General features: G+C 38.9%; 1 protein-coding gene across 3 annotated transcripts in view; it reads left to right on the forward strand.

The window, feature by feature from the left end:
• Positions 1-11,321, forward strand: part of FAM184A (family with sequence similarity 184 member A) — a gene marked incomplete at its 5' end in the record, with an annotated part of 83,959 nt that overhangs the window by 43,128 nt on the left and 29,510 nt on the right. For all 3 annotated transcript variants that reach the window (XM_081093950.1, XM_081093948.1, XM_081093949.1), the window contains 3 exons: positions 5,852-6,013; positions 9,474-9,595; positions 10,255-10,405. In XM_081093950.1, the coding sequence (XP_080950076.1) occupies positions 5,852-6,013; positions 9,474-9,595; positions 10,255-10,405 (435 nt within the window). The remainder of the gene's footprint in view (positions 1-5,851; positions 6,014-9,473; positions 9,596-10,254; positions 10,406-11,321) is intronic.

An 11,321-nucleotide genomic window follows, 5' to 3' on the forward strand; every position in this document is an offset into this window, starting at 1 on the left:
AGAATAGTCTCCCTTTTAATTACCTTAAAGTCAATACTCAATGGTCTTAATTACATCCACAACATCCCTTTTGCTGAATAAAGGAACATAATCATGAGAGTGATATCCCATCATATTCATAGGTTCCAGGGAAAGTGAGGTTCAGAGGGGGGCGCTCATAGAATTCTGCCTACAATAACAAGCAAATAATTCATTTCTCTGCCTCCTGTAGTGGGTGTGCCCGCATTCAGGTAACAGGAGACATACAGAATATTTATTTCCATGATGTAGAAAATAGGGATTGAGTCTCTAACTCTATTCTGGATCTGTGATGAACATCATTGTGTCAGTGATTGGTAGGTGCTAAAATATCTGAGTATTGATTTTTATGAACTTAAGCAATTTTACAAAAACAAAACTAAACAGTATTTTTTAAATTCCAGATTTTCTGTGGTATTTAATATATATATGTATTTTAATATGTTTATAATGTGTATTCACAAGTGATATGTGTACTTAATTTTCAAAACTTTATTCCATATAATATTTTTATTTATTAACTTTGTCTACATATTAGTCATTTAAAATATTCACGTAGTGTCCCATTGTATATCTTTACCATAGTTGCTTAAACATTTTCTTTGTTGAGCATTTAATGTTTAAAATTTTAAAATTATAAGTAGTGTTAAGTTCTAGCAGTCCCCCCCCCCCCCCTCGGGTTTAAGGGAGAGGGTTATCATGCAAAGGTCCTCGCTGGAGTAGCAGGATGGGGTTGTCCAAAGGCCAGTTTTTTTTGTTTGTTTGTTTTTTAATCCCCACCCAAGGATATTTTTCCATTGATTTTTTTTTTTTTTTTTTTTTTTTTTTAGAGAGAGAGAGAGTGGAAAAGAGAGGGAAAGACAGACAGAAATAGAAATATAGATGTGAGAGAAACCCATCGATTGGTTGCCTCCCTGCACACTCCAGACCAGGGCCTGGGCGGGGGAGGAGTCTGCAACTGAGGTACTTGCCCTTGACTGGAATCGATCCTGGAACCCTTCAGTCCGCAGGCGGATGCTCTATTCACTGAACCAAACAGGTCAGGGCTAAAGGCCAGTTCTTTTTTTTTTTTTTTTTTAATTAAATCTTTATTGTTCAGATTATTACATTTGTTCCTCTTTCCCCCCCCCCATAACTCCCCTCCTCCCAGTTCCCGCCCCACCCTCCGCCCTCACTCCCCACCAAAGGCCAGTTCTTTGTCCTGATCAGTGACCAACCATGGCCTGGAACTCTAAGAAGCCAGGGGTATTAGAGAAGCCTTTCTGAACCCTGGTTATCAGAGTTTTATTCCTACTGCTAAGTGGGTAAATTATCAGGTCTGTAAATACTTCTGTTTTTTAAATTTTTTCTTTTTGTCTAGCTCTAGCCCTAAATTAAGTTCCTGAACCAAAGAGTAGGCATAATTTTATAGCTCTCATTACTTATGACTAGATTGTTCTCCAGAAAACTTGGAGCTAGAGTTCAGTAACATCAGTAACATTTCACGTTCTTATGATTTAGGAAACATTTATTGACTGCATGATGTCTCCTAGGTGGTAGGGAGACTTTGACAAAATGTCAGAGGACTCATAATTTTAAGTGGCTGTTATGATTCAGTGATAAACACAACGCATTGTTAGAGTCCAGAGTAGGATCTCTGACTAAAAGGGTTCCGAAGAGCCCTGGAGAATGTCATACTGGAGAATGTAAACATGATATATGGGAGGTGGTCTTCAGAACGGAGGGTATGAATTTGCCAGCTCTAGGAACGATGGATGAAGGACACCATGGGCGTGCGGGCTAACACAAGTGCGGTCATTTTGGTACACAGGTATGGTGTCTTGGTGCGTCAGGAAGTTCAGTCTCAGCGCACCAGGCCGCGCAGCATCAGCGCTCTTGACAGTTCTGAGCCAGATAGTTCTTTGGGATGGTTAGTAGAATCCCTGGCCTCGGCACGCTAGAGACCAGGAGCTCGCACTATCCTTTCCCGTCTAATTGTAAGAGCCCAAAATGTCTCCAGACACTGCCTTTGAAGGCGAAATTGATCCTGGTTAAGGGCTCCTACACGTGTCTAGAGCAGGGGTGGGCAAACTTTTTGACTCGAGGGCCACAATGGGTTCTTAAACTGGACCGAAGGGCCGGAACAAAAGCATGGATGGAGTGTTTGTGTGAACTAATATAAATTCAAAGTAAACATCATTACATAAAAGGGTACGGCCTTTTTGTTTTTAGTTTTATTCATTTCAATCCGGCCCACGGGCCGTAGTTTGCCCACGGCTGGTCTATAGCATACAGATGGGGCTCCTTAAAAGATATGGCAGAAAGGAAAGTTGAAGCTAAATTGCGAGGGCCTCTTGTTCCATGACAAAGACTTTGGAATTTATCCTGGTGATGGGGTGATAGCAAGAGAGTAGCAAACTGCCACACTATCAGATGATGGTAGAAAAAGAATTCTGGTGGCAGGAGGAAGATGAACTATGTGGGGAGGGCGTTGGTGATCAGAATTGGATACTAGTAGATGACTTAAGATGCTATTACATTAGTCTAGGCAAGAGATGATTAGCCTCCCCACTAGGAAAGTAAAACTGGGAGTGGAGAGGATTATTCAAAAATAAAATTTATAGAACTTGATATGGTAAGTAGTAGAAAGTGACTCAAGATGGGCAAAGGATTGAAACGTAATATCAAATCATGAATATGAATGTAAATAAAATATGAAAATTCAGGTGGCAAATCTTAGGACAAAGAAGGCCTTTTGAAACATGAAGGCAAAAACACGGGATATTTTTACAGTTAAAGTTAAAACTTCCTGATACATGGTAGGAATTTTTGCCTCATACATTGTATGAGAAGCAAAAATTCATGTCTTTAATACCTTAAAAGTGTATAAAACAGTAGGAAAAAAACAGGCACCCCCATTTTTTAATGAGCTAAAAAACATCAAAAAATTTAAACATCACTACCGTTTAAAAACTGGAAATGAAATCAGTGAGATGCTATTTTCATTACCATGAAATTGACAATGATTAAAAAATTAAGTGAGGCCATGCAGTGGTGTTGATAAGGGTGGAGAAATAAGCACTTGAAAGCTGCTTATAGATGAGATTATAAAGTCGTGCCGTTTTCTTGGAAAGGAATTTAGCAGCATGTTTAAAAGCATTAAGGTGGGCATGTCCTTTGATTCACCAGTTTCAGTTCTGTGTATTTAACCAAAGCAAATACTTGAGGATTACTGACAAAATTTCAGCAATGTTTACAGTGGAAGAAATTTAGAAACAACTTAAAAATTTCCACAGAACTCTCTCTGCCTCTGGAGGAATAGAAATCGTTTCCTAACCCACACAGAGGCATCCTTGCTCCCCTTTCCATGCCCTGGGGTTGCGACCAGAGTTGAGGGAGATTGCTGTTTTCTGCTTATACCATAGGTCGGGAGGGTGAAGGCACTGAAGGTTCTTTTAGGAGTTAAGTATTTACAGATTGAGATGAAAAGAGATTTTATTTCTTCTTTTTTAAAAAATATATTTTATTGATTTTTTACAGAGAAGAAGGGAGAGGGATAGAGAGTTAGAAACATCGATGAGAGAGAAACATTGCTCAGCTGCCTTCTGCACACTCCCTAACTGGGAATGTGCCCGCAACCAGGGTACATGCCCTTGACCGGAATCGAACCTGGGACCCTTCAGTCCGTAGGCCGATGCTCTATCCACTGAGCCAAACAGGTTAGGGCTATTTCTTCTTAATTGCTAGTAAAAATATATGGACTTTTTCTGTTATTGACTCATTCATTTATTTAATAAATATTGAATGGTATTAGGGACCAAAGCACTGAATTATACACTGTGGTTACAGAGTTGAATAAGCCAGGTATGGTACCTATTATTCGAAAAGACAGATATGGAAACAAGTAATAACAAGCCTGATGTACATTACAAAATGGTGATAAGTGGTTAATAGGGGTTTGCCAGAGAATAAATGAGGAGAGCTTATGCAAAGGCCCTGAGGCATGAGAAGTTTCTAGGAACTGGAAGGATGCTGATATAGATGGAGCATGATGGCAGCTGCAGTGATAATAATTTTTATTTAGTTCTTAATATGCCTCAGGCATTATTTTATACAGTCTCTCCTAAGTCACAAAAAGTTAAGTCACTTTCCAAAGTCACATAGTAAGTGGATAAGGCCAGAATTTCAGTTCAGGCAGTATGATTTCAGAACCCAATTCCTACCCATGTGCCACTCTTTTTCCCAATGAGTGTAAAGACCAAGGAGGTGAAGAGTTGCCAAGCTCAGGCTCGAGAGAGGGGCTATGCCACAGAGGCCTTGGAAGAGCCGTGAAAGGTTTTGGATGTTATCCTAAGGGAGACGGGAAGTGTTTAGAAGATGCTCAGTAAAATACATGGTGCTTGCTTGGGGGTGGGGCTTGTACTCACGTCCATGTTTGTAATTTCTATTTGCGCAGAATTTAAAAGTTTTTGCCTATTTAAACAAACATTTGTTCAGTCTCTAGAGTCTTAGTTATTTTTATAAATTTAGGATTATCTCTAATGTTGAACTTACTTAATTTTTTTAAATGCTTCTTTATTGATTTATAGAGAGAGAGAGCAAAGGAGAGGGATAGAGAGATAGAAACATTGGTGAGACAGAAACATAATCGATCGGCTCATCTATCGGCTGCCTCCAGCACACCCTCTACTGGGGATTCGAGCCCACAACCTGGGCATGTGCCCTGATCGGGAATTGAACCTGCAACCTCTCAGTGTATGGGACGATGCTCAACCAACTGAGCCACACTGGCCAGAGCCCAGTTTTCATTTTCATAGTCTTGATAGGTTTGGTAATGATATAAAAATGAAATCTTTGCTTCATAGTATTTTCCTAGATAATTTAAAATATTTCATTTATTGGTTTTAGTTCTTATAATTTGAGGGTATCGATCTGCTTTGCTTATTTAACAAATTGTCTGTTAGCTCCTAAAAGTCAACTTTTAACAATTTCATGAGACAAATTTTGTATGAAATCATAGAAAGTATAACTTATTTGAATTTATGATATATTTACAGCTTATCAATATTGACCTAAACTTATCAACTTTAAAAATAGCATGAGAGCCCTGACCGGTTTGGCTCAGTGGATGGAGCATCAGCCTGCGGACTGAAAGGTCGCAGGTTCGATTCCGGTCAAGGGCAAGTACCTTGGTTGCAGGCACATCCCCAGTAGAGGGTGTGCAGGAGGCAGCTGATCGATGTTTCTCTCTCATCGATGTTTCTAACTATCCCTCTCCCTTCCTCTCTGTAAAAAAATCAATAAAAAAAAAAATAGCATGAGAACTGGGCTCAAATGAAATATGTGATTTGATTTTTAAAAGCAGTTTAAAAATATTTTTATTAAAAAAAACACTTTTTCTCAATCTTTCATAAACTCTTAATCTTGCTTCAAATCCTTTTTATAGGCATTTGATTATATGGTAGAACCTGTATTTCTCTTTTTTAAACCAGGAGCTTGAGTTATATACATTTATTTACATGATCGTCATGAAAGGGGGCAACCATGAATAAGGCCGTCTTTGTAAAAAAAATATATTATTGATTTCAGAGAGGAAGGGAGGAGATAGAAACAGAAACATCAATGATGAGAGAATCATCAATTGGCTGCCTCCTGCATGCCCCCTACTAAGGATGGAGCCCTCAACCCCGGGCATGGGCCCTTGACCGGAATCGAACCCGGGACCCCTCAGTCCCCAGGCTGACACTCTATCCACTGAGCCAAACCAACTGGGGCAAGACTTTAGGAATATAGATGGGACTGTTTGCCAGTGGAATACAATGAGGTATGTTAAAAGTACTCTGTTTACTTGCAGGTTGGCCGCCTCCAAGACCTGGTAAGGAAAAGTGAACAAGGGCTGGGCTCGGCGGAAGGACTCATTGCTAGCCTCCAGGACTCCCAGGGAAGACTTCAGGATGAGCTTGACTTGACTAAAAGCAGGCTGAAGGAGGCCAAGGATGCTCTATTAAAAGCTGAGGTAAGTCCTAATCCTGGTATAATCTGAACATCAGCAAGGTAAAAAATTCCATCTAGTCACTTGGCTTCAAAGTTATGAAAATCCCATTACATATAATTTAGTGTTTTACTTTCCTAGGGCTACCGTAACAAAGGACCTCAAATTGGGTGGCTTAATACAACAGATATTTGTCCTCATTGTTCTAGAAGATGAAGGTAGAAATCAAGATGTTGTTGCCCTAGCCGATATGGCTCAGTTGGTTGGGCACTGGGAGGTTGCTGGTTTGATTTCCCGTCCAGGGCATATGCTGGGCTGTGGGCTCCATCTTTGGTGGCAGGGGGTGTGCAGGAAGCAGCCTATCAAGGTGCTCTGATGTCGCTGTTTCTCTCTCTTTTTCCCTCTCCCATCCTCTCTCTCTAAAAATCAATAAAACTGTTCTTTTTTTAAGTCCATTAAAAATAAAAAGGTATTTTCAGGGCCATTCTCCCTCTTAAATCTCTACTGGAGGATCCTTCCTTGCCTTTTCCAGCTCATGTAGCCCAAGGCATTCCTTGTATGATGGCAGCACAACCTCAATCTCTTCCTCTGTCTTCACATGGCATTCTCCCTGTGTCCTCACATCTTACAAGTTCACCAGTCTTACCGAATTAAGGGCGCACCCTACTCCAGTGTGACTTCATCTTAACTCTTTACGTTTGTACTGACCCTATTCCCAATTAAGGTTACATTCTGAGATACCGGGGGGTTAGGACTTCCACATGTATTTTGGGGACACAGTTAACCCATAGCAATTTGTATGCAATTTTACTGGTAAGAGTTAAAACTCTCATGTATAGCAACTAAGTGATTCTCTGTGACTACGCATTTCAGAAGAAAGGTCTCTCTTTCCCTTTCCATTCTCATGGTGCAGAGCGAATATTTAGACTGCCTTAGACAGGAAAGAAAAGAAACCATAAAACCAGGGGAATAGTAGTCAGGGAGTTCGTACTTTTTCTTTCAGAGAAGTGAAGAACTCAGATGGGCTCTGAAGTCAGATTGGTTGACAGTATTACATATGCTCCCTTTTCCCCCCCATTGACCTTTCCCAGCCTGCCCCTGCCCCCAGCACAGGCCTTCACCCCCCTGTTGTCTGTGTCCATTGGTTATGCTTAGTATATGCATGCATACAAGTCCTTTGGTTGATCTCTCACCACCCCTGCACCCCCCGCCCAAAGAGGGATCCACCATTTAGTATGTAACTTTTGGCTTGTTATTTATTCTAAGCCTCGATTTCCTCATCAGTTGGTGGGGGGAAATAATATACTTCACACCACTCTGGTAGTAATTAAATAAGACATTTACAAAACAGTGCTTAGCAAAATAACACACAGTAAATGTTGCCTTTTATTTAACATTTCAAATTTTTTTTGACTTAGAATTGATGACAGTTCAAAAGCATATAAACAAGAAACTTTAGTGGCTATAGCTTGTTTATGGATATATATATATAATTCTACTTATATCTAAGGTATAGTTATATTTTTATAAATATAAAACTTTGAGTACTGCCCGGCTGGCATGGCTCAGTGGTTGAACGTCAACCTATGAACTAGGAGGTCATGGTTCAATCCCTGGTCGGGGCACATGCCCAGGTTGTGGGCTCGATCCCCAGTGTGGGGTGTGCAGGAGGCAGCCGATCAAGGATTCTCTCTCATCATTGATGTTTCTATTTTTCTCCCCTCTCTTCCTCTCTGAAATCAATAAAAAATATATTAAACAACAAAACAAAAAACTTTGAATACTAATTACATTTTATTTTTAAATTCTGTGACAAAACAAATTGATTCTCTTTAAATCTTTTTTTCCTTCTGTTTACCTGTCTCTAGTGGCTATGTGATATGAGCATTAATGTGTAACAAGGAATAGTTAGAATTTAGAGCTAGTGTAATACGCAACTTAATATATTTATGTGATGCCAAACATATTGACTATAATCTCAACATTAGCATTCTGCGGCATAAAGCTGACTAAACTGTATTAAGATGTGGTTTTTCCGTTGTCAAAAGTAACAGGAAGATGATAGTATAAATATGGTGACAGATCTTGCTAAGCATCATGATGATCATTTTATAAGGTATATAATTGTGGAGTCACTATGTTGTATACCTGAAACTAATATAATATGGTATGTCAGTGATACTTCAATAAAAAATAAGGTGGTAAAAATATACTTAAAAATAAACTGCGGAGATATTTCTAATGAATGTTGATAGGACATAAATTGTTTTGATATGGAAACATGGAGGATCTGTGTCCCTAGCTTTCTTTGCTGCAGCCCGTTTCCTGCCTTTGGGGCATGTAATCCTGGTGGCCTTCCTCCTCCACCCCCTCTTGGCACTGAGAATTAGACGTAGGGATCCCATTTCATTTACTTCAGGTTCTTGCTCATATTTACATTGTTCTTCTGTCACATAGTAGAACATGATACATATTTTAAGCAAAACTCTATCAACTGTTCAGTTGCTGATCTGCTGGACAGTTTTAATTGAGAAAATATAGGTGCTGCATTATAGTTTACCACAACTTGGGAAATTCCCTTAAAAGCAAGGGTGTGTTATCTTTAACCTTTTCCCCCACTCTTGCACTGTCTAATAAAGTGCTGCATTGAATTCAGTTCTTAGTACTTACTGCTTAATAGCCAGGTTAACAGTGTGGAATGGCAGTTTCCAACTGACTTGCTTCTTTCCCATTTACCCCTTAACAACTGCAGTCAGCAGGTGGGTGATCCTGAACGAGTCGTTGTCGTTGTGATAATGAAGGAGGGGCCATCATCTGTTCTTCTCTTGTACCCTAAGAATAGCTACAGTGCTGGCAGGGATGATGGTTGCCAGTGTTGTCCAAAAGCTCACCTCCAGCCCCAGGCTCCAGAGAGCCACTTGGTTTATGCTAATCTAGAGGGATTTCATATATATCGTATCATATTACCATGACACCAAACACACGGACCATGGTTTGAGGTTATATAGTAAAAATACTCAGGAGCCTAAATTTCTCATAATTATTTTAATCGTATCAGTGGGGGTACAGCTATAATGCTTAAGCTTTGAATAAATAGCATACTTTTGAATGTGTATATGAATGAATTTGAATAACTTACCTGTGTATGTAATGTGCACACATGTAAAGATAATCGACTAATAGTCACATACCCATGATATGGAAGGTTTAGTTAGGATTATTAATTATGCTGTCTTGAAACTACTGAAAGTAACTTTTAAATTTATAGGCCTTAATAAAAGCTAGTTTGCACAGGGACATTTAAATGATAGAATGTGTACCATATATTTTATTGTCAGAACATCTCAAGTAATTATCATAGATCGCACTGCCAGTTATTGTGCTGTAGGAATTTGTTACGATGCATGCACTCTGCTGATTTGAAATAACCAGCAGTGACTTGGCTTTTCGAGACGAGTCTTTACTGAAGAGTTTTTGTTCTCAGAGTGAGCGCGACCGAGAAAGGCAACAGCATGAAGAAACACTGGCTGCCCTGAAGGGAGAGGAGACGCTCAGAGTGGACAAAATGGCCCAGGACCTAGAAATCAAATGGACTGAAAATCTTAGGTACAATTTTTACTCCTTAATGTAAGCTCATCAGTGCAGATGTACAGAAAATGTTTTTCTCTGTGGCTTATACTGTCTTCCTGTTAAAGACACAGTAGCAGTATTTTCAATGAGTTTTTCCCATGATTAGATGCAGAGAAATTGGAATTTTTTTTCCTGCTTGAATACACATTGCTGTTTTCTGATTTCGTTTTCTTGAATATAAAATAGAAAGAGTACTAACCTGAAGTCAGAAGACTTTATTTGTTCTAGTACCTGTTCTGCCACTGATAAAACTGATAAACCCATGATCTTGGGTAAGTTACCAATTTACCCCAGCCGTGGGCAAACTACGGCCCGTTTGAAATGAATAAAACTAAAAAAATAAAAGAACGTACCCTTTTATGTAATGATGTTTACTTTGAATTTATATTAGTTCACACAAACACTCCATCCATGCTTTTGTTCCGGCCTCCGGTCCAGTTTAAGAACCCACTGTGGCCCTCGAGTCAAAAAGTTTGCCCACCCCTGGTCTATTCCCTAACTATATAATAATCAACTCCTATTCTGAGTTGACTTTTGAGGAGGATTAATTACTTAGGAAACATGTGAACAACTACACTACAGTTATTGAGATAAATAATTCTCTTTATAAAGGAAATGCATTTGTTTCATTCTAGACAAGAGTGTTCTAAACTTCGTGAAGAGCTAAGACTTCAACATGAAGAGGATAAGAAGTCAGCAATGTCTCAACTTTTTCAGTTAAAAGAGCGTGAGAAAAATGCAGCCAGAGATTCATGGCAGAAGAAAGTAGAAGATCTCTTAAACCAGGTAATTAAGAGTCTGCATATTATAAAGTTCTATTTTCCTTGTCATTCTCTAGCTAAGGAAATATTATACGACATTGTGTGTTAGTTCACTGTATTTTGTTATTTTTCTTTTCTTTTAAATGTTATTTTTCAATTATAGTTGGCATTTGATATTATTTTGTTTTAGTTTCAGCTGTACAACAGAGTGGTTATACAGTCGTATACTTTACAAAGTGATCCCCCCAATATTTCAAGTATGCTCCTGGCACCATACATAATTATTAAAGTGTCCATCAATAGACAAGTGGGTAAAAAGAGTTGTAGTACATATTATATACAATGGAATATTACTCAGCCATAAAAAAGAATAAAATCTTACTACTGTATTTGCTACAGCATGGTTGAATCTAGAGGGTATTATGCTAAGTGAAATTAGACAGAGAACAACAAATACCATATGATTCACTTCTATGTGAAACCTAAAGAACAAAATAAATGAACAAATGAAATAGAGCAGACTCGTAGATACAGAGAACGGACTGATGGTTGACAGATGCAGGGCGGGGGGAGTTGGGGGACTGAGTGAAAAATTAACAAGAAGCTTAAGGTGCTTTAAAACAAATTGACTATTATATAGGGCATCAGTTTTTTATGAACATGGGTCTTATTCATGTAGGATGCTTGCCAAATAATATTTTTGCATATAGATTTTTTAGTTCATCCAGTATTCTTTTAAACAGACACTTAGGGTGACATCATCCAGTCTTGTGGTTTAAATACCATCTATATGTCAGTGGCTTATAAAGTTAAACCTCCAGCCTTGACCTCTTATCCTGAACTCAGAATCACTTGGTTGGCTAATAGGCATCTCAGACTTCGCATGTCTGACTCAGAAGTATTGATTTTCACTCTCCATCTATCATCCCAGCATCTTCACT

The sequence above is a fragment of the Myotis nattereri genome (assembly GCF_964212035.1).
Source record: "Myotis nattereri genome assembly, chromosome: 6".
NCBI lineage: Eukaryota > Metazoa > Chordata > Mammalia > Chiroptera > Vespertilionidae > Myotis > Myotis nattereri.